Here is a 26,564-nt window from a genome sequence, read left to right on the forward strand (position 1 = left end):
ACCACAAGAGTTAGTGCCGCCCCACAGTATCACCTGTGCCTTAGGTGTCTCAGCCAATTACAGCAGTTACTGATGAACTTCTGAGAAGGTTTCTAAGGTGTAGAAATCAAAATGGTCAAATTTTACAACTCTGAGGGGAGTTGACACAGACACAGACAAATTATGCACCACACTTTCAACTTGTCTGGATAGTCTCTGCCCTCTCGCTTCGAGGTCTGCCCATACATCAGCTCCTAATTCATGGCTCACTGACCAGATCCGCGAGCAACGCACCATGCTCAGGAGTGCTGAGAGGAAGTGGCGCAAGTCCAAGGCTCCATCTGCTCTAGCAGAATATCAGAGCCTGCTGGCGTCACAAAGGCAAAGACGGAGAACTACCAGGACAAACCCAGCAACACCACCGACACCAGGAAGCTTTTCTCCACTTTCAAGTCACTTCTCCACCCCCCTCCACCTCTCTCACTGCCATCTTCTTTACCAATAAGGTACCAGCCATCAGCTCCCTCTTTTACAAACAGAGACATACTACTGTACCAACCTCATCTAACAGCATCTCTCATCTCGTTTGCTACTCTGAGGACGATACATCCACCCTCCTCCTCTCAAGCCATTCTACCACCTGTTCTCTTCATCCTATCCCCTCCACTCTCCTTCAAACAACTGCATCCACACTAATCCCAGACATTACACGAATCATTACCACACCTCTCACAACAGGCACCAATCCCACCTCCTTTAAACAAGCCCCAATGACCCCTCCCTTCTGGAGAATTACAGACCTGTCTCTCTCCATCCATTCCTGGCCAAGACCCTTACACCTTCCGTCTTCAATCAACTGGCTGACTTCCTTTCTAGGATTGACCTCCTAGATTTCAACCAGTCCAGCTTCAAGAGTGGTCACTCCATAGAAACTGCACTCCTGAAGGTCGTAGAGTCCCTGTGGGCTGCACAAGCTGCAGCTCAATCTTCTGTTTTAATTCTACTATCTATCTGCACCAAATCCTCCTCTGTACACTTTCTGATTTAGGCGTCACTGGGACAGCTCTGGCTTGGCTTTTTTCCTACTTGTGTGTATCAGGTTCAAAGCGCTGACTGTTGCCTACAACGCACTCTCAACTTTCAAAAACTTGCTGAAAACAGAACTCTTCCGAATCTTTCTCTGCACACAAAACAAGAAAAAAACATCTTGCACTTATACCCCATGAAACTGAAACAGCTTTTTCGACAGCACTTTATTTTAGAGTCTCCTTGTCTTAGATATTTGCTTTGTACCTCACTTGTAAGTTGCTTTGGATAAAAGCGTCTGCCAAATAACTAAATGTAAATAACTAAATTTAAATGAAAAGTTTTTATCAAACCACTTTAATCCTCTAAAAGCAAAGACATATATGTAGAGACTTTTATTATGTTACAGCTGCCTGCTTTGTATTCTTAGTCAGCCTACAAATAATGACAGACATCAGCCCTCTGATGGAAAAAGCTAAGTTTCTTTATTGAAAATCTTTCACTGGGAATAGAAAGCATAAAAGGCAGCAAAGAGACACGTTTTGACCGCTGTTTAATGCAAAATTCAATAGGTTACCATCAATGTGAGCCTGTTTCTGTTTTTTTCATATGACAGTAATGTTTCCTGATGGTTCTTCGCTATGACGTACAGACATATTCTCCACCGAACTTCTCTACAAGCCTGTCCTAAATATAGTTCGCTCCCTCAGTTTTTAAAACAGCATTTAAAATTAGGTTCACACAGTGAAAAGGAGCGTTTCACTGTCAACATCTTCAAAAAGTCTAATTCATAGTAAAGAATGAGAAAGATTTTCTTTTGTGAATCTGGAAAACAGACATCCCTTTATTTTCGCTTCTGTGTAGAGCAGACTGAAACTAATATTTCACAGAAAGCAACCCCTTCTTCACCAAATTGTTTTCATTTTGCCACCCCAGATGCCTTTTTGCTAATCTGCTTCCCTCGCACAATGTCGCACTCTCAGAGAAAATGAGTTAGATAGAGCTAGCCTATTGAGGAAGCAATATGTAAATAAATGTGATCATGCAAATGTGATCTTTTCTTGTAGAAACAAGCCTCTGATGTGAGAATGGTGGAGAGAGACAGACACATGGAGACAGATGGGGGTAGAGCGTGAGGACTCAACAGAGACAGCTCAGGCACGAACATTTGCTGTAAGTCGTGACTGTGGTAGTAATGAGTGGATTCAAAAACCTTTACTGCAGATACTCGTAGACCGTGGTGTGCGTGTGTGTTTTTGCCAGTAATGTGACTGACCCAGTTTGCCGAAGAGCTCCACTCCCAGCGCAGCATAGATGAAAAAGAGCAGCATGAAGAGGAGTCCAAGATTTCCCACCTGGAATCAAAATGCATGTCTGATCTCTGTGCACACCAAACACTACAGTATAATAATAGTTGTTTAAAGGTGTCGAACATAGAAGGCATTTTTTCATTCTCTTTCATTCACTTCTGTTTAATCTGTTAAAAATGTTATAAATGTGCTTCATACAATTTACATTAGGTTACCCATTGCATGTTCTTATTCAACCTGAGCAATGTGCATACTGCGGGTTTCAAATAGACTACCACATTTTCTTGTGTTTTCTGTGTTTTTGCCCTGACATTTTCTATCAAAAGTCTGAGCTAAATTATTGACGGTAGCTTTCAATCCAGTGCACTCGGGAAATCTGCTGCTGAACCTCAACTGTTTTTAAAAAGCAGACATCATGAAGAATTTGGGATCAGATCATAACAAATGAACATACTGCCTAGGATAACACATGCATGATACAATAAGGAAATTGTATCCAGTTCCCTAAAATCTGTCTGTTTGTGCACCTTGTACTTGACATTTAGAAAACAGCAGAACAATGGAGTCTGTCACTACATGTGCATCATAGGTTTTGGTGCAGGTGCTCTTTGTCCATAAGAATTGTGCCATGCAGCAGGAGAGAGACCTGACATACTCCTAGGGAGGAGGTCGGCTTATAGTCTGACTCTAAAAAAGCCTGAAAAGACTCCTATATTGAGGTCCAATCTATGTAGGAATGCTGTATGAAGACAGCATCTATTCGAATTAATAACAGTTCAAAGAAATACTAAAAGTGCACATCTGCACCATCTACCTGACAGATATGTTTAAATAAATCAGATGTTAAAACAATGACGATGTTTTGTGTAACAAAAACTGGGGTTCTGAAAATTAAAATCAGACCTTTTAGGGTCAGAAAACAAATTCTGTAACGACAGATATGCCTCGTTTTAAAAATTCATCAACAAGCATGAATCTTTCAGAGGGCTGTCTATTCCAAAGCAGACCTCCATACTGGCCCTGCATTCATAAAGAAGGCATAAATAAAATAAGAAGCAAAAAAGTTTGTCTTCTGTGTGTAAGACCCTGCAGAGTCTGTGTTTACCTGTGGCAGCGCTTGCATGACAGTGTCCAGCAAAGCTCTCATCCCTGTGGCCATCTTCAGAAGTTTAAGCACTGCAGAGAGACGCAGGAGCAGGTCTTAAACGGCAGCTGTCGCTTGTTTCTACTGGTTCACTTGCTACAGAACTTAGTATGATACTGTAGTACTGCACCCACAGCAGGACAAGACTAGATTTTCTATTTATTTCTAGAGGTCGGTAAGGATACTGTAGGTCATAATTTACATGTAAAACTTTAATTTACTACAATAGACAACAGAAATTAGGGTTAACTACTGTGTCACAACATATATACCATTATTATCAGTGTCTGTCTGTAGCATCACTCACAAACTGACACAATGAGTTACTGTGTGTTCTGTGATTGTATTCAAGATAAATAGATAACAAACTGGTTATTGTGTGTGTGTGTGTGTGTGTGTGTGTGTGTGTGTATCTACCTCGTGCTATTCTGAGTACTCTCATGATTCTGATGATGGTAGGGTTTATGGGCAGCGCTGCGTTCATTTTCAGCTCCTCCAAAGTGATGCCCATGATGGACAACGCCACTATTGCTATATCCAGCTGATTCCATCTAAAGATACAGAGAAATTTGAAATGCATATAACATTACAGAACATACAGCAGTTTCTGTTGATTAACTCAGTTTCCCCTGTGATATCTACAACTGAGTAATAATGATGATTGAGGGGATGGAGTTTCTGTCTCTAAATATACCGTCTAAAGGAGAACTGGGAAAGAGGTGGAGCTGTCTGCCTGTTGAACAATTGAAAGACCACCCAATCATCCCCTATGGTAAGAGAAACACCGAGTTTACCCCTGATAAGCCTCCACCAGCGCACACTAAGACCAACCAATCCCTAAATTTAGAGATCTACACGTGTCATCAAGGAGCTGGAGTTACAATTTCTGTTTTACACAAATTGCAATTAGGAGATAAAGACATAACTAATATTAACATTCATTCAACTGTGTTACCTGTCTTTGAAGAACCGTTGTATGCCAAAAGCCACAAGCTTGAGCAAGGCCTCGATGATGAAGATAATAGTGAAGACGTAGTTACAGTACTTCAGGACCTCCTCTAAATACTGAACACATACACAGACAACACACATCAATACATCTAATAGACTAGAGGCTTAGCCTATTTTCCACATACTAAATTAATTAGTTAACCTTTCATGGAAATCACACAAAATACAAAAGTTTTCTGTTGCTTCACAAATACTGTCAACTGAGACCATAAAGGAGCAACAGAAATAAAATCAGCCCATAAAGAGTAAGTAAACAGCAGCGTAAAATAAAGTTATCAGGGCATTTTGTTAAATTTACAAAGTGTCTATACGTTTAGGTGGTAGGATCATAAATCAGTGTTTACCCTGATGCTAGTGGTGTTGTCAGCTCCAGTTTACACAGCTTACATAGTGTAGTTTTACATAACTACGTAGTTGTTTTATCTGATAATGAGTACTCCCTTGGCGATAGGTCAACACAGTCATGTAATTCTGGGAAGTGGAGCTGCTTGCCAACATACTCGTGCTGTGGAAGTGGATGAACTGACTGCAGCAGCTGCTTTGTTCAGAGAATCCAAAACACTGCAGAGTCACGACATGTTGTCCCATCGGGTTGCCGGTTTTTGGTTGTCAGTTTGCGAGACTGTTCCTCAGTTATCATTAGAGCAACTCTAAACATTTCGTGCTTGACAAAAAGCTGTGTTGAAGGGAATGTCCACTGTGTAAGCTCTTTATATGTATCTGACTAACTGACTGGAGCATTTGAGTTTGTTTGTGCACACATTACCTGTGGCTGATTGTAGTGTTCAACGCTCATAGTGAAGACATTGATGCAGATGATGAATGTGATGAAAAGGTCCAGGTAGTGGCTGGTACAAAGTGTGTGGATCCACAGACGCACGGGAGAGTAGTCCGCATAGTAAGGCCTCTGCTTCGCCTCTGGAGCACACAACCAAAAGTATAGAAAGACAGACACGAGAAGGCAAATATACAACAGTCAGAACACAGAAAGACAGATAGAGTGAGCTGTGAATTTAAAATTTTTAATATTGCATGTATGCAGTGGTGTGCACAAGGGCAGCGAGGAGCAAAGGAGGAGACCACCTTTAATTTTAACTACTTTATGGATCAAAAGGGGAAATGTGTCTAAGGACACCTCGACATGTGGCCAGGAGGAACCCAACCACCAATCCTGGGGTTTATGAACAACTGAGCTACTGCCGCTTCAATTAAATCAGGACTCACGTATTATTTTGTCACAACACAGGGGCACTTGAATTATTATTGTTACAAGCACCACTCTGATGGCACAAACACATCCTAATTGTAAACCTGCTCACGGAGGTGGTTCCCCTTTTTGCTTTTTACCCATCTCCTAGTTTGTGCACACCACTACCTGCGTGTATGTTCAAATATGAGAGGACATGAGAGTCACAGGTAGGCTGGATTATATAGGTATATATCACAACCTGCCTTTTATCAACAGGATATAAATGACTCAAAGTGTCAGATGGGTTACAGCTATGACATCCAGCTCACCTGGTTTTGTGTATTGTAAGTTATATGATAACACTGCAACATACCAGGTGTAAATAAGAAAGGAGTTTGGCAGTTTTTAGCTAGTTAAAATGATTCTCCCTTCTATCCCTGACCTGTGTACTGAACTGAAAAAAGTGGATCTTATTGCTCCTACAACAGTGACATGCACTAGTGCCTTTAAATAAAAGTGTAGATGTAACATTGAAAAACGGTCAGAACAATACCCAAAGTTTATTAAAAGGTGGTTATCACAAAACCACGCAAACATACGTAGCTATATTTCGTCAGACTGTGCACTCACATGTCCGTACTAATGATTTGGTGTAGATCTGTGAGTATACGTGCAATGGTACGTCCCCCTCCCATGTACTCCATGCCCTGTCTGTCTACTGCATGCTTACATGCCTGATGTAACGTCTATGGCTGAGAGAGGTGGCACAGAGTGTGTTCAACAGCATCATTTATCACAATCACAAATGCATGTATCTTGATTCACTGAGTTATTTTTAATAATATTACAAAAATTTAAGAACTTTTTTAGATTTAAAACGCTGCTGTGGTGTTGAACAAACACTGAAGACACTTTCCTCTCTCCACTGGCATCACTAAAGTAATCTCAACCCCTCAGAACAATCTCAGTAGTCTAAAACTCTTTAGACTCTCATTCTGTGTTGGCTTCAATATAACTGACATAACGTTGTCAGGAGCTTCTGCAGTTTTAGACCAGTGAGACTTGTTACTAACACAAGATGAAAATAATGACGTTCTGCTCACACTGTATACTGCCTTCTAGTGTAATTCTGCCGTTTATGTTTTGGGTAGATAGATTTAATTTTGCTGTTGCTTCTATCAATGTCTTTCCTTCAGCACATCATACAGATTTAACACAATAAAGTTCTCACATAATACAGGTTCGCACTTTTGCAACTGGTGGTGTGTTTCTGATGCTTATGCCGGCATCTGCTCTTATCTTCTACAAGCTGTGACTTATAATCCTCTGCATCACACATCGTCAGCCCTATTACCCAAGATATGTGCAGGAATAGCAGCCAAAATGTCTGCTATGTTTCTGAGTCTGCCAGTCAAAGCATGTTTAGAGGAAATATCCTTCGTCTGTCTGTGTCAAAAGACTCTTCAGGGTTATGGCTGTGCATGCACTGGGATAAAGGAAAAGGGGTGTCAGCATTTCACTGATGACAATTTTGCTAGCAAAGGTTCTGAGACTGATGGGGGAAAGCAGCAATTTCAAACTGATTCACATGCAGCTGCTAAAGCCAAGGTTTATATTATTTAATATTTGCAGAAATATCAGGTATTAGTAGTTCTCATTCTCTAGTAGGAACATTATATGTTAAAAAAGACTTTTCTTTTCATTGTGTGCTACTGAATAGATGCTTTCGTCTTTACACTACACTGGTGGCAGTTGTATTGTTTCAAGAGTGAGCATAAACATTTAAGGTTCATACAAATGTGGTGTTGGGTGGTTGGTTAGATTAATCAAGTGCCATTGGTTTTCCATGCAGTGGTGGTGCAGGGATGGGGGAGGGCAGCAGTCATGCAGTTACATGCATCAGGACTGGCGTAGCCCAGGCCCTCTGTCAGTTCTCTCTCTGTCATTCTATTTCTCTTTCTTTCAGGCTCTGAAAGCAGGCAGTGCTCAGAAAAATAGACTACCGACCAGCCCCTCCATTCTCCTTACTCCTGTGCTTTTTCTCTATCATTTTGAGCCTCTTCTCTTCCCGTAAGCGGGCCTCCTCCTCTTCCTGGTCCTGCCGGCACTTGTGGAAGTTCTCCACCACCACACCGACAAACATGTTGAGAACGAAGAAGCTGACGATGAGCAGGAAGGAGATGAAGTAGAGCAGCATCCAGGGATTGTGGTTTCTCACAGGCTGAGGAGAGTGTAGTAGAGTATAGCAGAGAAGAAAAGTGAAGCAAAGAAAAAAGGAGATTATTTAAATATCATCCTATAATAGAATGGTACACATGTAAAGCAATGTGCATTTTAAAGCCATAGTACTGTATGTGGTTTCCAGTGTTATTTTATAAAAGGGGGAGTCTCATTTTAGGTCTTTAATGAAATGGATCAGGCTTAATGTAGCTGACAGAGTGATTAACAAATGTTTGGTAGTGATCATTCCTCATATCATTACCTGCTGGTCCACTCCTACTGCATCCAGGCCATCATACATGATGTTGACCCAGCCGTCCTTACACGACAGTACAAATAATGACATCAGCGCCTGGACGAGGAAACACAGAGGTTTTGGTGAACTGGATTTTAAGCTCCTGTCCTGAGTGATAACAGTATGTTTTAGCTTCTCCATAGTGCACCGAAGATTGTGTTGACCTGAACACTGTTTTTTTCCTTTCCTCCATCCCTCTCCTCCTCTTCTTGTCAATTTAAAACTGTCAGTCTGTGAGTCCGTACCTGAATCAGGTTGTCAAAGTTGTACTTCCTTCGTATCCAGCGGTAATTAGCCAGCTCACAGTCTGACTTGTTGGTGATGTTTTTTGTGTCCAGGCCTTCACAGTGGTAGAACTTCCCTTTGAACAGCTACAGAGTGACAAAGACAGACGGAGAGAGATGTTTGCAGGGCTTTTTGGCTGCCATTTAGACATATTATCAGTTGCACTAGAGCTTGCAACTTTTCAGTTAAAAGCTACTTAACCTGAGTGTGAATACCTATCAATACCTTCAAATCAATACCTTACAGTGCTCCCTAAGGTAGAAATGTTGTGCTTTGTGTAAACCAAGCAGTCCTTTGTGTGTGTGTGTGTGTGTGTGTGTGTGTGACTGTGTGTGAATGTAAACTACCTGCACACCCAAGATTCCAAAGACGATGAAGAAGGCGCAGCAGATAAGCACAATGTTCCCGATGGGTCTCAGAGAGGTGATGAGAGTCTCCACAACCAGCTTCAATCCTGGCGCTCGACTGATTACCCTAAAAAACACAAATTCAGACATATGAGCGTTTTGTAGTAACAGCACATGCAGTCCAGACACAAACACAAGTAATAAAAATATGAAATATGAATGTGCCATCCCCTACAAACTGATATCCAATACCTACATGCAAATACACAACTAAACCATGTACCTCAGTGGGCGTAAGGTTCGTAGCAGGCGTAAGACTCTGAGGATGCCCAGGATCCTGTTTCCGCTAGTGTAGGCCAGAGACACCAGAATGTCGACGAGAGATACAAACACCAACAAACCATCCAAAATGTTCCAGCTGGACTGGAGGTAGTTCTGCTTCCCAAAGCAGAAACCAAGAGCCACAACCTGGTATGAAAGCACACAGAACATGGCCAAACTGAAAACGGTTACGCAATTATTCACAGATTACATCATCTGTAGGGGAGTTACTGATTCAGAAAAGGAAATTGTCAAAATGATATTCGATACAACTACACCTTTTTATCAAACCAGTGATGATAAAGCAACTATATTTACCTTAATGGCCATCTCTGCCAGGAAGATCGCAGTAAAAACGTAGTTGGACACACTCAAAAATACTCGCTCCTGTAAAGGAGATTGAGATTATATCTTATTCCAAACACATTAAAGACAGCAGCAGATGTCATCATTGAATGGAGCTAGGACTAGCTGTTGTTTTACGTGGTCAGTGTTCAGTAAATTAATTGTTTATTGCAGTTTTTGGCCTTTTATGTTGTTTGAAGATGGGGTGTTCAGTTGAAAGCTCTGGAAATCATCAAACAGCTGAATCCACTGGTTTCTAAGGAGCTAAAATCTTTGTACTATACCTATGTGCTCATAGATTCATTCATATTTCATATTTATTACTCTTTAATTTTTGCTTTCAGTTATGTGAGTGAAGCGTGAATATCTCCAGTCTTACCGTGCTATGAGCCTGTATGTCAGGTCTTTCCAGAGCAATGGTGATACAGTTAAGGAAGATGAAAACCAGAACCACATGGTCGAACATTTTGTGTGAGATCACACGCTGGCACCACGCGCGTAATCTAAACACACACATACACACAGAGTCATCTATAAAATGTCCACGGTCGACTAAAGCTATTGACCAAATAATTAGCAGTGAAAAAGCAATAAAAGAAGAAAAATGAGAGCAGGATAATTAAATAAAGCTGAAAAGAGGAGAGAAGAAAAGAAAAACTGTGAGAAAGTCAGACTGAAAATTTGTGGTGACTGTTCGTATGTGTGTGACTCACTGGTTTTCTGGAGAGAACAAATACAGCGTCCAGTCTTCGTGCTCTTTGCACCAGCGGGGCTTCATGTTGTCAATCTCTTTTTTGATCCAGTAGCACAAAGAACTCTGCATAGGTGAGAGGTAAAAATAACACTCTCATTATTAGAAATTAATCTCTAGACATTCTTATTATTTTATTCTCAAGACAGAAAGGATGTTTCTCTAAATCATAAACAATGTCAGCATCTTCTTCATTCTACACAGTGAAACTATCAGTAACAGTTATACCATAACCTCTCCTAACACTCACCCTGCCTTCCTTTGCCTTGTTCCTAACAAATTACTAAATGTAAATCTATCACAAGCACATTTAGCGATGTGTTAGTGATGTCAACCTTTCCACATTTAAATCTATGGGGGCACAATAAACAACTGTTCTCTTGCATGAGCTTCAATGGAAATATCTGGACCATAACAGGCAAACACCCAAATGAGCTAGTCCACAAGCTCAATAGAAAGTCCTGTAAAACTCATTAAAGTTTGAATTAAAACAAATAGTAGAAAAGCCTACGTGCACAGCTTCTGCATGTTTGAGTGTGTTAAAGTGTGAGTGTGTGAGAAGAACCTGCTGCTCAGATACTGTTTCTGTAGGGCCAAAATGACTGATATAGACACACAGAGAACCACATGTATATGCACATGTCACAACTGACACACCACACGCACATGCACTGATGCAGACTCTTGCGTGCTACATGAAAACACCCCCCCACCATGTTTGGCTTCTTGTATTTAGTGAAACCAGGGACTAGACCTTTTGTTTCAGTGGATTTCATGGCTTTCGAAACTCAATTTGCAGCCAATAAAACCATCAGCCCTGTTGTAACAGAGGTCAACCACAACCACCAAGGGAGGACATCCTTCTCCACTTCACACACACACACAATCACAGTGACTATACATACACAAGTTGTGTATGTACAGACAATTACTGCTTAAGCCAGCATGACAATTAGTGTCCCCCCTCAAGACTTCCAGCGTGAACACAAACATAATATCTCAGAGTAAGACAGAGACAAAGGGCAAAGAAGACAAAGCAGAGAAAAACAGAGCAAAAAACTGGTTTTAAATGCAGAAACAGAGTCAGAGAGGACAGATTAAGAGATTTGGAATTTACATAAGAAAGCAAAACCAGAGAAGCTCAGCTGTTCTGCAAAACTGTCAGACCCAGAGGGCAAGTTTAGAAACTGCTAAGAGATCTCACTGGAGTTTTCTTAAACAAGATTTGGAAATCTATGACTCATGGTAACCTACATCATCGTCCATGTCATCCTCAGGCGAGGAGTCTTCCTTGGAGTCAGAGATGGGGTCATAAGTCAGGGTTCGTCCATTACAGTCACCGTACTCTGTTGTTAGAGAGGGGCAGAGAGTGGACGCCTGCAGCAGCTCCAGAGACCCCGGCTGTAGTCTGTTGTTTCCCCCGGCCTCCTGCTTTTCATCCCTGCCATCGTCCTCTTCTCCTCCCTCCCCAGACAACAGGCTCTCCCTCTCTCCGCTGGTGTCTCGCCTTTTGAGACTTGGCGCTCGACTTAGGCTGTTCCAGCTGGAGCGACGGCTTCCCCACGAACTGCCGGGCCCACGTGGAGGAAGAGGTGAACGCCTGCCTGGACTTGAGAGGCTCTGGAGGGACAGAAACAGAGGAGTCATTATTAGAAGTTAGTGATGGCACTTTATGAAGAAGCTTCAGGATTGTCTGTCTGTTCCACAGGAAAAGGTGACGGTGATGGTTTCACACAACTCACCAGAGATCGCTGGTCATAGGCGAAAGGTTCCATTGAGGTGGAGCTTCCCCGACGAGAGTCACCATGACCAACTCCTGCCTCAGACAACCCCAGTCCTCCCTCGCCATATTGAGGCACCCCCTCTTTGTACATGAGCTCATCCCCAAGGATGGACTCAGGCCCCAGAGAGCTCTTAGGAGTGGGAACCGGTGTGGCTGCTGTGCGCATGATAATGGGAGGTGGCATTGAGCCACGAGGGTCAACGTGACCATTTGCTGTCATCATTAGAGAGTACATCTTCAGCTCTGTGAAGGAAAATAAGAGATGAAATCACTGTTTTTACCTCGTATTCATGTAGTTGTCTGTCCATTTATTGTTACTATTACTATTATTTATTGGATTTCATTTGCAGTTAAGGTGAAAGTTTTACTTCTCATTTAACCTACCGGTGTGTCTGAGCTGTTCCACCTTCTCATCTTCTTCAAAGTTGTCTGATTTCTTCTCATCGTCTGACTCTGACCTATTAGCATCACCCTACAAAATATCATGAAAGGAGTAATTAAGGACTTACATTCAGAGCATTGAAGTTGCACATTGAACAATATTGAGTTTAACAATATAAACTGTTATTGTATACAAACACTGTTATCAATAATTATTCTCACCTCAGCCTGGAAGCCCTCAACCAAGATGGCCACTAGTAAATTAAAGAGCACATAGTTTCCAAAAGTCATGAGGGCAACGAAGTAGAGAGCTGCCCATGGCGAGGTGGAAGCCATGCCGTTATACAACACTACATTCCAGTCCTCCTGGGTAAGAATCTGTAGATGGAAGACCACAAAGATAAAGGCATAAATAAAGAAGAGGCAAGAAAGGAAAATGAGCAATATTAGCCTTTGTAGATCTACATGCTTTAATATTACCCAGTTAAAAGCCGCCATCACGCCATAATGCATCAACTTCATACACATGGAATTACTAAAAGCTGACATGAATTTGTGTGTGTGTGTGTGTGTGTGTGTTTGTGTGTGTGTGTGCCTTTGGTTAAATCAATGTGAAAGATGAAAGCATTTAAAACTAGGACAGTCTTCATGAGGCAGCATGAAAGATTACTCTGTCTTCGCCCACTCGTTACACACACAGTGGTAGGAAGGCAGTTGAATGTGTCTGTGTACATATAGTATGTATGGATGCATGTGTGCATACAGTAGATTATTGTAAGTACTGTATGTAGTGAGTGCAATTCGTTCAGATCTGGAGAAAATGCTTCTTCAGCATCTCTCACCCACACCAGCGAGAGACAGTCCACTGCATTCTGTGCTCTACCTTTAGGCAGGCACATATATATCTAAAGTGACTAAACAAGATCTCCAAATAGAGCAAAGCATAGAACAAAAGTGAAAGGGAGCTGGTAATCAGACTGCACATACTGAAAGCAAAATTCTCATTTTACAGCGTTTGAGTTATGAGAACACATACAGTCCATATCAGCACTCCAGACGTGTTGATTTGAGATGGTGAAGCAGCACACTTTGTCTTTGTTGGGTCGAGTAACTCTGTCAATGTCCAACTCAATATTGTTGTAATAAGAGTAAGTAAGGAGCATTTAGGTATGTACAAGATGACTCCAAGCTAGAGATCAACTTAGAGTAATATGCATATGTCAGGGAATTCCACTAATTCAGTATCAGTATAGTTTTGGATGATCAGCATAAAGAAATCAGTAAGGAAAAAAACTGATCAGGAACAAAGAGCCTACCACTAAAATAAGGACTAACCTGGAACACAGTTACGATAGCCCAGAGTAGAGAGTCAAAGTTCTTTCGGTCAGGGATGGTGTCTCCATTCTCTGTGCGAAGACTGAATTTACAACCAAACAGATGCATTCCCAGTATACTGTAAAGACAGGATATATTTTTAAATATATGCATGTTGTGGTAAATACTCCTGCTGTAATGATATAAAATGTGTATTATCTCTGACAGATATGTCTGATACAGACGGGCTGTGTTGTACCTGAATGTGAAGATAAAAAGCATCAGCAACATGCAGAAAGTGGCCACATTGTCCATGGTCTTCATCAGCACTACGAGTTGTCTCCTCAGGGCAGGTAGAAAGCGAACCAGCTTCAGAACCCGTAGCAGACGAAATGTTCGCAGGACTGACAACCCACCGTCCGCCTGACCAATTATTTCCCAAACACTGTGGACCACAAACAACCAAATCTGTCATGTTAAGAGGTTCACTAGGAGTACACTCGTACTGATTATTATGGAAATTGCACTTAAGTACCAACCACACATATCAGGAATATGTTTCAAAATATAATCTCCATCAAACTATAAAACAGCCAAACATCACATCTCAGCTCCTGACAGCATCAAGACTCTGCTGAGCTCAGCAAGTGGACCTATGTGGTCCATCATGAAAGTGTCAGCTTTAGTTATTGTATGTGCTCATGCTGCAGCACTTGAAACCTAATGACTGACAAGCTGGAGAAGAAATAGATGATGGCTCTGAAATCAGCAGGATTTATGGTTAACCATGCATTTTGTTCCTGCATCTAATCAAAATGGTAGTTGGAGTAATTCTAGTTCTAGTCTAAATTACTGCCAATGCAACTCCAAAATGTACTTTTACCTCATTTACACATTGAAAATTAAGTATGGGTGGATTAATATTACCTGATGATAACAATGATGCTATCAAAGATGTTGTATGGGTTCCTGATGTATCCAAACAAGCCAAAAGCCAGCAGCATGAAGCCCATCTCCAGGACAAACATGCTGGTGAAGACTATGTTGCTGATCTCTAACACATCAGTCAGCTCCTTTGGCTGAAGAGAAAGAAGAAGGAGAGGAAGGAGAGAGGAATGGGGGACAAAAGAGATGAGGCAAGCAGGAAAGAAAGAAACAAAGCAAGAATAAACGAGTTAGTTAATATCTCCATTCTGTTATCACTGAGCTGAAAAACCCTTTTGGTCCCTGTGCCCTGAGCTGAGACATTATCAATCAAGTTCAGCTCGACAGTCAGGCTCAATCAATCAAATAGGACCAGCAGGACCAATCTGCCACTGCTGATCCACTCCACTCACCTTATAATATCATCTGCGATCCAGCAAGGATTTAACCAGCACCCTTTCATAAGGCTTTCGTGGAAAATTCAGCAGTTTTTCATCGGAAAAATGAATAATGGAGTCACATCCTGAGGCCACATGGTCTTCACAGAAACAGTAAGACTTTCTTTCTGTTATCTAAATGTGTTGAATATGTAAGATGTGGCACAGATTCTGCATTTCCAAACATATATGTCAACAATATAATGAACCCATGCATAAATATACATACAGATAATGAGTGCTAATTTCTTTCTATGTGTTTATTAGTATGTATAAGGTACTCCATGGCATGCTGAAAGATCTCTCTTAAGCTCTTAGTTTTATTTTAAACCCCATTCAGAATATTAAAGAATCGTTTGCTATCAGCAGATATAAACCTTTAGGTGTAGAACAATAGTGAATCTCCTGTTTTTTATCTGTATGTTGACTTTATGTATTATCCTTATGAAGCTGAAATCTCATATAAACCTCCTGCAAAATCTAGTTCAAAAGGTCATTCTAATAACCTATACTATAGCCGTATTTCTTTCTAATGTGTCATATTGCATTTTTCTCTTTTATATTCTCACCATTCCTTGGTAACAAGCTTTGGGATCCCCAGATGACTGAATCATTTGAAACCATTAATTCCTGAACTCTATATCCTACCTCACCGTCTGTGAAGGCCTTTACCCTGTGATCCGCAGTTTTATTCTCGTGTTATGCATTATGCAGACTCATTAAAACTAATTGTGATTCTTTTCATGTGTGGGATCAGCAACAAGTACAAATAGTTCAAACACCCATTTTGTGCCTTGTCTTGTGGTTATTAAAGCAGGCAGACCCTATTCTGGACTCACAAAAACAGCGATAAGATAAATATAGAACTTCCCTCACAACCTGCTTTTACTAAAGATAAGGCTTCATTGCACGTTATTTTGCACCATCAGCATCCTGCAGAACACCTTCATGTGGCCTTTGTGCTGATGTTTCTAGATTCTGCATATAATCAGTTTGTGGTTTGATTATTTACTGTTCACAATATTGAAAACATGTTTCTAGTAACACGTTCTGATCAAAATCACAAGCATTACAACACATTCAGGCCCCTGATGTGTCTACTAAAATACAATTGAAGATCCCTCTCACTCCCCCCCAAACACAGTGACAGACACTCAGAAGCACAAAGCCTCCTGTGAAGAAGCAATAATAGAAAGAGAACCGTATATTAACTTCTACATTTCTGAGGTACTTTGTACAGATTGTTTTTAGTCTCCTTTATAGCTAAATGTTGAATATTCATAACTTGTGTGATGCTGCTGAATCTCTGGACCAACAGAGAGAACTGTTTAAACTTGATTCAAAAATGATTCAGATCAATGAATGTAATGACCTGATTCTACCAGCTTAAATGATTCATTTTAAATGCGGTCCTGGGTCCTTGCTGCATTTTTGTGTCTATTTGAATGATCAGGATCTTTGAGGATGTGTTGCTACGACAATCAATACACACACACACACACACACACACACACACACACACACACACACACACACACACACACACACACACACAGGACACCAAAACGTCATTCAAACCTAGTCTTAACCCCCAAATTGCTCTTTAAACACTGTTCCCACTGGGAGGACCAGCTCACTTTGTAAAAATTTCCTCAGTCCAATGATCCAATGATAGCTACACACAAACACACACACACATTTACCCAAACAGCTCATTGGTGTCAGTGAGCGGACACTCTAAATAAAAGGAGAGCCAGTGTCATCATTGTCTTTCCTGTCATTATCAAGTACACATAAATGTGTGTCTGTGTGTGTTTGTGTGTGTGGTTCAATATCAAACCAATCCACTGATCATTAATGTACCTTTCACTTTGATTGTAGTTAATTAGATTCCTGCTAAGGTTAGTGTAACTGTGACCTCACTGTCAATATGAACTGAAGTGCTGTGTGTGGAATATCCTGTACCTGCAGCCCAATGCAGAATAGCGTTATGTGTACGAGCTAGTTAATATGAGCTGTTTAGTAAATCTACACCAACGCAGAATCACACACAAATGTACAACTTTACCTACACTTCACAATAACTGAGAAGATAATATAGCAGCGAGTTGTTTTCTGTCCTCACTGTTTGTCTTTCATTGACTGGCCAGAACATAAAGACTTTACAGCACTTCAATAATGTGTTAAAGGAGCTCTCAGACAGCTATTCTATCTCAGGCACACACGATGCTAGACTCACATTTATTATTATTTAACAGTGGGCTAGTGGCATTTTCATTACCTCTTTGGCCCACTGCCTTCACACTATAGAAATGAAAGTGCATATTGTGGACTTGCAGGCCTATAATTTCCATACAATGCTACATGCCATTTTTTTATGGCTAACAGAATGAAACATTTATCCTTACATGGCTGACATGCTCAGTTAAAATAATACTAAATAAAATACAGAAATAGCTGAAGGGCACAAATGTAGCTGTAGCCGTAGCTGAAGGTGTGCAGTGCTAGAAACTCCGTCAGGGACTTTAACTAAACAAAACCACATCAGCAAACTGAACCCTAGTTCTGTGGGCTAATGCATGACAAGCTGGAAGTAAGCTTTCAGGAGCAGGTTCTGTTCAAATCCCTGGGACAGTGGGTAAAATGTCAGTGTTAGTGAAAAAAGGAGTAATCTTTCAGGTGTTGTTGAGCTGTCTGCTCCATCGCTTAACACTCTTTATTTAGGCAGTTACACATTGTCAGGATCATTACTAACTAAGTTGTTTCAAAATAACAAGATGTTCTTAAGCATATGTCAGTATTTTCTGTAGAGTCTACTACCTGAACCTTCAGAACTATTACTTTAGGTGTTGCTATCCACTATCATCAATCCATTTGACGGGCCTAGAGCAGAGTTAAATCCTCTGTTTGTGCCCTCAGGAATCTGTTTTTCTGTGTTTCGGTGTGTGAGTACAGCTCTGCATATGACCTTGCCCTTAGAATATGAGAAAAGGAACTACAATAGGTAGAGACTTGCACGCCCACACAAACTTTCACAAAAACACGGATTCTCTGCCAATGCAGCAAAGGAGGACGTAAATAAAATTAATTAATTAAAATTAATACATTTTTAAATCAGATAATTTATATACTATATTATAAGCATACATTTAAAATTATGGACATGACATGTTGACCTAACCATTATCAAATCAACAGTTAACTGGCCTACATCCTCTCACTGGGATTTTATGGACACACACATTCAAACACAAGAATCTAAGTCCAGTCTAGAATCCGTATAAACGTGGCCAAAACAAGCCACAATCATTTCCCTTTTTCTCTACACCTCTCTCTCCCTTTTTTGTCTCGTCCAGCCTCTCTCACTCTCCACTCACATTACTCTACACTATCCCTCCCACGCTCATACACCTCTTCACACACATATCCACTCATAGTCTCATAAGGTTTGGCTAGGTGTCACATAATGGGGAGTATGGGCACTGAGGGGAGGAGGAACTCTTACATAACACTTCTGTCTGTGTGTGCACGCGCATGTGTGTGTGTGTGTTATTGGCCCAATAAGGGCATGGCTCTCTCAGTCTCTCCTTATGTTTATACTACAAAGATAGAAACACACACAAAACCCCTGGAGAGTGATTTAAGGGGAAGGCAGAAAAGAGGGTGGAATGGTTTATATGCATGCACAAGAATCTTCTCTTTGGGTTTTTATCCATTTGTTTTTCTGGTGGGAAATGGAAAGGTTGTCGGTGTGGGTATGCATATAAAAACTCTGTAGATGAATGTGTCTGTGCTACTGCACACGTTTGCCAGTGTGTGACAGTGGAGGAAGGGAAATGGGAAGTGGTATTATTAGGCTGATACTTCCCAGATGTTGGCCACACGGGGTAAACTGGAAACTTAATCCTGGAGAGTGCGTGACAGTACCCTGATGGCTATTTGCGTGTGACAGTGTGTGTGAGAAAGAGGGAGAGTATGACTCTTCCAGCCTTCTACTTCCTTCTTTCAGTCTCTCAGTGCAGCCCACACAGTACCTTCATTTCCACTCACTTAGGCCCTTTTTTATACAGAAACTGAGAATGTGGTCCTGCTTTTTTTTGTAAAGATGCTTTTGCCTGTTTACAGTGAGCGTAAAAAGACGCCCGACACGCTCTCCAGCATTGACGGCAGGGGGCTGTGATGCTGCGATGCCAGAATCGTGATGTTCTTTGGCATTAAAGACATGATTTGGTCTCAAACACAACTGATGCAGACTCTCAGACAGGAAATCAGTATTCTCGGACAGAAATACAATTTCTGAAGCACTTCCCATCAAACTACTTGTTACTCTAGAAAGGTCAACTGCCTCCCTGTATAATCGACTGTATCTTAAACCATTGATCTGAACTGTTCACAGCCTTCATTCACTGGACATCACATAGACAGTATTCTTACCTGCTCGTGATACTCTATCCCCATGCTGAGAGTATTGACAAGGATAGCAATCATGATCCCTCGGTTGAAGTACTTGCTTTCCACAATCCTCTTCAGTTTTTCCCTGAAGTCTATCCAGGCCTGAACCGCTCCATTTTTGTACTCCATGACACCCCGCCGTCTGCTCTGACCTCTGCCAGCTCTCAGATCTCCCCCCTAGAGGGAAAGTGGACAAGTGTTTACAACTAGAGAAACAAAGGTGAAAAAGCTGCATTTTAGCATTTAGGATTTTTGTATACAGCAAAATACAATTGATGTAGTATTTACAATAATTATTAAAAACAACTGTACATTATTTTATTTATAAATCAACTATATCATAGTTTTATAATGTCAAACATAATAAAATCAAATGAAATGTTTATTTGTTCATCATTGCCATTAACACCAAATCACCACTTCCTTTATCGTAACTGTTCACTATAACAAATGCACCACGGTTTTTCTGACCTGGGAGAAGTCGTGCAGTCCGTCAGCTTCTCCTCTGCCTCCTTCCAGGTCTCCCAGCTCCAGCTCCAGTGTCTCCAGGCTGCGTGCACACAGGGGGCAGCTGAGCAGCTCCAGGAGCAGAGGGCTGGGCACCACGCCTGCCAGCTGGTACAGCAGCCTCTGGCGACCTGGATGGGGAAATAGGTGGAGATGGTCAAACATGGCTAAGACTTTGTTCCACATGTATTGTATTTTAACTTATTACAAGAATGTTCAAAAATGTTTGTGTCAGAGACAGACATATTGTTTCAAAATAATGGTGTTGATCATAATGTTCAGGAACTGTTCTTGTAGGATGTCCTTTTTCAGTGGAGAGGCAAACTAGCTGGTTTCTGCAGTGAGGACTCACAATGCCAAATCCTGGCTGACTCCTCTCACCCTCTGTTCTCTGACTACATCCTCTTCAATTCAATATGGAATAACTGCAAAGCACAGCTGAAAACTAACAGAACCGAAGCTTGACTTCTGGAAACATCAGCACTTCAAAAGCAGCTTCAACACAACATGATGTTGTTTACAACGCTACCTAATACCCTAAGCTCGAACTGAGGTTGCGAGAACTGTCATCACATCGCGCTGTCTCATTATCTTTTGAATATCACTGATGAAAATAAATATCCACGTCTGCTTATTTGAATTCTTTGACTCTTTGAGTATTTGCATTCTGAAAAATCTGTTTAATAAAATCATGTGATTGGCAAAATATTTGTCTGTTGTTCAAATTCATTGCAATCTCATATTACATTATATTGTATTACATAAGGTTAGATCCAATTATATTTGTGCTACAATTAGATTTGAGAGACCTGGACATGATAAATATTAATAAAAACATTAAGGCTCTTCAACCAAAATAGCAACTAAACTCTAATTTCATTAGATTACAAGGTTTATCTGAGACTGAGTCATCTGTCAAAGCAGAAATCAAACAATTACAAACTACGCATCCAGAAATGTCCAACGATGACTTAGGGCACATTGCTTCATTTGGATTTTAGTTTTCAGTTAAATGCAAACCATTAAATCACGGCCACTCAAAGTCGATTTAATTTCTGTGATCTTCAACGCGCATTAGTCGGAGAGGTGTTGTACTCACAGGTTAATCGTTACACTCACTCCCCAAAGGATTGATATTGACTTTGTGCAGATCAGAGAGATCAGCTGACACGTTAAACACAACAGTGGAGTTAGCGCTTCTCCTTCATCGCTCGCTTTTCTATCTTTATCACGTGTCTCACTCTAGGAAGTTTAATTCATATGCATTTAATTTTGTTGAGAGTGCTGACAGACAGTTGCGTGTAAAGGTGTGTGTGCCGCTGTTGGCAGCCTCGCCTCATTACGACAGAGCAGACAGGTCTGTGATTCGACCTCAGCTTTTTCCTTTACCTTTACAGCTCTCTGTCATCTTCTCTGTGTCTGTTTAGTTTTTTTCTCTTCAGGTTTAATGCCATTCCCTGAGCTTAGCCTCTTTTCTTCTTCCTCACAGTCTCATACTTTTCTCTTACCTCTTTTGTTCTAATTTATTTTTCTGTCTGTCCCCCCCCCCAGCTTCTCTCTCTGGATCTGAGCATAACATACCTTACCTTGCTTCTCTATCTGCTTACATATTTTAGATTTTTTTCATCCAATGTTCTTATTTACATTACTCTACACTGCTTACTTTTCCTCCCTCAGCTAATCCCTCAATCCTCCCCTTCATCCACCTCTCTCCACTGATGAGTGTAACACTTGAGACATGGATTTCCTGTCAGGACTCTAAGTGCTGTTTGAGACACATGCACATACAGACAGAACACAAGACACCTCAGGTCAAACTTGAGAAGAGGAGTGTAGCTGTGATGACAAATATGTAAAGGAGCCATGTAGATGATTGTGTACACCGTGTGTCCGTCTGTGTTTGTGTCCTCTTACTGTGTTGTCCCATGAGCTGGTAAAGCTTGTTCAGCGTTTCTGTGTGTTCAGATGCTGAATGGTTTGATGGCTGCTGCTCACAGCTGGTCTCGCACTGTTGGGAGTGGGGTGGTGGCGTCTTACTGCTGTAGCTGCACACAAAAGACGGCAGAATAGTCGGATAATTCATTCCCCCGTTCAGTCGCCCGAGCAGTGCCCCCATGCCATGGGTGACAACAGATGGATTGTTGCCTGCACCGCTATTTCCATTAGTACTTCCTCTCCGGACAGAAAGCGATTTCATCTCTAGCGCCTCCTTTCCTTCTCCATCCACGTGGTCACCGGTCGCCACACTGATGGTGTGCTGCCCCCCGTTGCTGAGGCGACAGTGCTGGTGCTGATGGTGCTGTAGGAGGTTATGGATCGGCCTCAACCACATTGTGCTACCAGGACCTGAGCCTCCACAGCCCCTGTTGGAACTGTGGCTGTGTCCATTACCCCCGCCATTACTGCCTCCACCACTTCCATTAGGATTCACCTTTTTACGCCGTTTACTGGTGAAAGAAGAAGAGACATGACTATTAACTGTACATGGATATAGAAGGTGCAGTAATGCTTCCAGACCCGTGTTGATGTGTGTCTGAAGCTTTACAGCATCTGTAGTGATGTGGTTCTCAGCCATTTAGAGGAATAAACCCAACGTAAGATACGTAATTACAAAATGCTGCTAAATAATTAAAAGCTGACTACAAAACACATTCTACTTTCCCCAAATGATGTGCACGAACAATGAACTGCTGGACTCACGTAACCTGGAGAAAAAGTGGGATTATAATTTCATGAAAGGGAATTTATGCTGACATTTTTGACAGTAATTTGGACGTATCACAGAAAATCTACAAGCACTTGGGTCTGGTTGATGGCATCCACAGCAGCACAGGGACAGATGTGCAAAAAGCATTCTTGAGGGGGAGGAGAAGTATTTTCTTTCAAATCATTGCAGTCTTAGAAGTGACCTTAATTTGATGTTAGGTATATTTCACTTACTTACTCCACTATATTCTATATATGTTATAGTGTAATACTAGCAACTTTGTCCAGTCCATAGCACAAACTCTTTGAGTATAAAATTGGTTTGCGTGTAATCACGTACTGAATGTATAACGAAGTTCATGTCTAACCTGTGCCATCCAGAGTATATCCTCTGCAACCTGCGTGTTAACTTTCGATAAAGGTGACTGATGTAGCGTAGCATCTCCTCATAGCATGAGCCTGGTTCACTATAACTGGCAAGCGTGGAGTCATTGGACATGTAGCGTGCACGCTGTTCCCTCATCAGGGCGTTCTCCCTTTGCTTTGTCTCTGAAAACTGGGTGGCGATGACCACGAGGCACAAGTTGATCATGAAGAAAGAGCCCACCTGTTGGGTAAAGGGACGACATTTCAAACAGTGCCATTGAAAAAAAAAAGTGACATTAATTTCTGTTCACCCACTTCCCACATACAGTGGCAAGAAAATGTATGTGAACCCGTTGGAATTTCATTGGTTTTCTGCATTAATTTTTTTGACTTAGATGAAGATCAGATCAAGTTTTATGACAAATTAATGCAGAGAACAATGAAATTCCAAAAGGTTCACATACATTTTCTTGCCACTGTAAATCCCTTCTCCGGGCCACTCTTTTCCTCACTACCATCCTGTCTATCCTCCATTTTTTCTCTCCTTTTGTCCCTTTGAAAGCCTAATACAGAAGTTATTCTGGATTTTCTAAAGCAGAATTGAAATGAAAATGCATACACATACAGTATCTTTGAGGCAATATATGTTATACATTATATTATATTATGTGCATAAACCACAACCCACAATGCTGCTGAGTGTATAGTGCTACTAACTGTGAGGGGTTCGCTTACTGCAATAATCAAGTCAGTTTTTATTTAATTTGCTTGCTAATGTACAACAGCGTGTTATGTTAAACTGCAATCTATTAATGTTGTTATAAAGAAAAGTGTCAAGCAAGCAAAGAAATTCAAGGTGCTACTTACAATAATGAGCAATATAAAATATATAAAATTGTAGAAGGAGTGTGCATCCATGACATAGTACATGATATCTACCCATCCTTCCAGAGTGATGACCTGGTGGTGGAGATAAAAAGACACAGAGAGACAGAGAGGGAGGCGCTGTATTACTTTATAATGGATAACATGAAACAAAAGATTGATTTGTAGCTCAGCACAATGTTTTTACTTTAACACCACACCCATACATGCACAAGACTGTGCACAAACACACTCTCAGTACTCGCAGTACATTTGGAATTCTGTTTTAATAGCTTTTCCTCAGGAGAAAACCTGTTGTTTCTCTCCAACCTCCTGTGTGAGTGAGTGTGTATGGGAGCCAGGGGACCGGCACGGGTCTTTCATGTAGTCACTATGCTAATGAGCAGCCAAAATGCTAAGACCTGAAAGTGGTGGCTCAGCTCATCCAAGCCAGTAATACACTCACACCTCAACCTTTACTCAAACTCTTAGTGAGCATAACACATTACAGCATATACTACCAGAGTAAACAAAACAATGGCATGCCTGCCAACAGGCATGTGTATCCACAAATGGACCAGGTAACTCAAATGTACATTATGCATATGCACGCCCATAACCTGAGAGGCGACTAATCCAGTCTCCTCTGGAAAGCTCTGTTTGCATCTGAATAACAAAAGAGCCTCATTTCCGGACAAAAACACACAGAGCATCGTTTTATTCTATGGAAACAGATGCAAACAGCCATCAAACCTAAACATGCTGCTTGGTGTATGTTTAGTCAACCAAAATATGAATTCTGAGGTTGGATATCAAACAACTGTGACAAACAAACACACAACTTCTATCTTAGTGAAAGACAGGGCAGTACATTAAGGGCCATCAGCTCTCGAGCACATGTGATTATAAATCTTGATTCTGCATCAAGCCTTTGTGTAAAAGTCAATTGCATGTCCATTAAGGGAAGACGTTGACATTGTTCATTTAACAGAGGAGACAGAGGTGATAACCTGAATAAATCACTCCCCTAGCCCCCCGGTCTAATGCATCTTCTGCTCCTGAACCCTCCTTATTCCTGCTTTAATAGTTTTCTATTCATTTGTCAGTGTGCCACCCGGAGTATGTCCTCTGTGTGTTCACTTGTGATGCATTTGACAGTAGTGTAGCATCTCCACATAGCAAACAGGGAGTGGTTGGACGTGATTTTTTATTATTTTTATTTAAGAGAATATGCCATCTGAATATTATCCCCATGATTGAAACACCAGGTTCTAACCTGTCATTGAAATTAGCTGATAATCCTAGAGGTTCAGATATGTAAGACCATTTTAAATAGTTAAATGAGTTCCCTATTATTCTACTTATCTTGTTTGAAAACCTGATCAAATTTTTAGCTCATACTTATACAGAAATAGGAAATTCAGTGAAAATGCCACAAAGATACTAAAATAATCAAGAAAGGAACCCATAAAGGATGCTATCATGGTATATTTGGTGTATTGCCCAGTCAAACCTAGTCGGGATCCAATTAAGCCACAGGCCTCGTTGTGGTGGATGCCTGAAGTGACATGTTAACAGCTTGTTGCACTCTGCAGGAGTCCCAGGGTAACCCTGCATTAACTCAATTTGAAGCCAGGGGCTGAAATGTTTTCAAAACCCTGTACTAAAACATATAATTCATTCTTATCTTTTCATATTTACAGATACTGAGGGACTAAAGCTGTAGACTGGAATAATGAGACAAACACCTCATGACACACTCTTTATTTCTACGTGGCTTCTATGAAGTTCCCTTTGCATCTGTACGTATGGTACTCTCTATTTCTCTTCCTGTCTCTATTCAGCTATTAATATATATTATTATATTAAAATATTAAATGTTTTGTCATTATAATACTCCAGGTCAGCATGATTATTGATTTGAATCTTTCCATTCTTTTCCTGACCAATCATAACATGTCACACAACTGTTTCCAACTTCTCTAATTAAACATGTTATAGTATAATATGTAATGAAATTTGTGGCCACAAACTGTGAGTAAACAGCCACCAAGACATGGCGAAAAACTAATCTTATTTAGGACTCAAAGTAATGTATACTAAAGCAGAAAAAATAATAAGTGGTATCTAATCTTTAAAGCCCCTCACTGTGAGCTGAGACCCCCTGCACACACTACAAAGTACTGAGCAGCTATTTCTGAGTACTTAACAGGGCACGTCTGTTTGTGTGTGCATGTTTGCAGTATCGCTGCTGTTTGAAGACGGTTTGAGAAAGTTGTGTTGTGCAAATGAAAGCTCATTAAACAGAGACAGATCTAACAGTACTGTAGGTCCTGGACAGATCTATTAGAAAGGCTGGAATTCATATCACATGCAGTGCAGGCAGCATTAGCGCAAAGACTATAATAGGGAAAAATGACTATTCCTGTGTCTCAGAGACCTTGAATCAAAAAGAGAGAACAGAAAAACATGTTTTCACAACCAGTGTGTGGAGAGGGAGGCACTTTTTAGTCATGACGCGTGCTCTCTGAAGGAGTGACTGAAGGAATTTATAACTTTCCAAGACTTAAAATGTTAACATGTCTGAGAGAAAATCCCTTTCATGTT

The 26,564-nt window shown here is 41.0% G+C and overlaps 1 protein-coding gene across 1 annotated transcript in view; it reads right to left on the reverse strand.

The window, feature by feature from the left end:
- The window catches only part of cacna1ha (calcium channel, voltage-dependent, T type, alpha 1H subunit a), an 88,492-nt gene that overhangs the window by 8,928 nt on the left and 53,000 nt on the right, over positions 1-26,564 (reverse strand). The window contains exons 8-32 of the mRNA XM_026354716.1: positions 23,961-24,053; positions 23,096-23,334; positions 21,936-22,468; positions 19,986-20,152; positions 19,497-19,691; positions 14,629-14,780; positions 13,961-14,146; positions 13,723-13,840; positions 12,610-12,765; positions 12,391-12,478; positions 11,966-12,249; positions 11,478-11,843; positions 10,186-10,289; positions 9,852-9,975; positions 9,446-9,514; positions 9,090-9,274; positions 8,807-8,933; positions 8,420-8,545; positions 8,142-8,231; positions 7,688-7,880; positions 5,237-5,388; positions 4,415-4,524; positions 3,877-4,010; positions 3,421-3,491; positions 2,282-2,360 (exon numbers count right to left, since the gene is read on the reverse strand). Coding sequence (XP_026210501.1) covers positions 2,282-2,360; positions 3,421-3,491; positions 3,877-4,010; positions 4,415-4,524; positions 5,237-5,388; positions 7,688-7,880; positions 8,142-8,231; positions 8,420-8,545; positions 8,807-8,933; positions 9,090-9,274; positions 9,446-9,514; positions 9,852-9,975; positions 10,186-10,289; positions 11,478-11,843; positions 11,966-12,249; positions 12,391-12,478; positions 12,610-12,765; positions 13,723-13,840; positions 13,961-14,146; positions 14,629-14,780; positions 19,497-19,691; positions 19,986-20,152; positions 21,936-22,468; positions 23,096-23,334; positions 23,961-24,053 — 4,141 coding nt within the window. The remainder of the gene's footprint in view (positions 1-2,281; positions 2,361-3,420; positions 3,492-3,876; positions 4,011-4,414; positions 4,525-5,236; positions 5,389-7,687; positions 7,881-8,141; positions 8,232-8,419; positions 8,546-8,806; positions 8,934-9,089; positions 9,275-9,445; positions 9,515-9,851; positions 9,976-10,185; positions 10,290-11,477; positions 11,844-11,965; positions 12,250-12,390; positions 12,479-12,609; positions 12,766-13,722; positions 13,841-13,960; positions 14,147-14,628; positions 14,781-19,496; positions 19,692-19,985; positions 20,153-21,935; positions 22,469-23,095; positions 23,335-23,960; positions 24,054-26,564) is intronic.

The sequence above is a fragment of the Anabas testudineus genome, chromosome 8, assembly GCF_900324465.2.
Source record: "Anabas testudineus chromosome 8, fAnaTes1.2, whole genome shotgun sequence".
Classification (NCBI taxonomy): domain Eukaryota; kingdom Metazoa; phylum Chordata; class Actinopteri; order Anabantiformes; family Anabantidae; genus Anabas; species Anabas testudineus.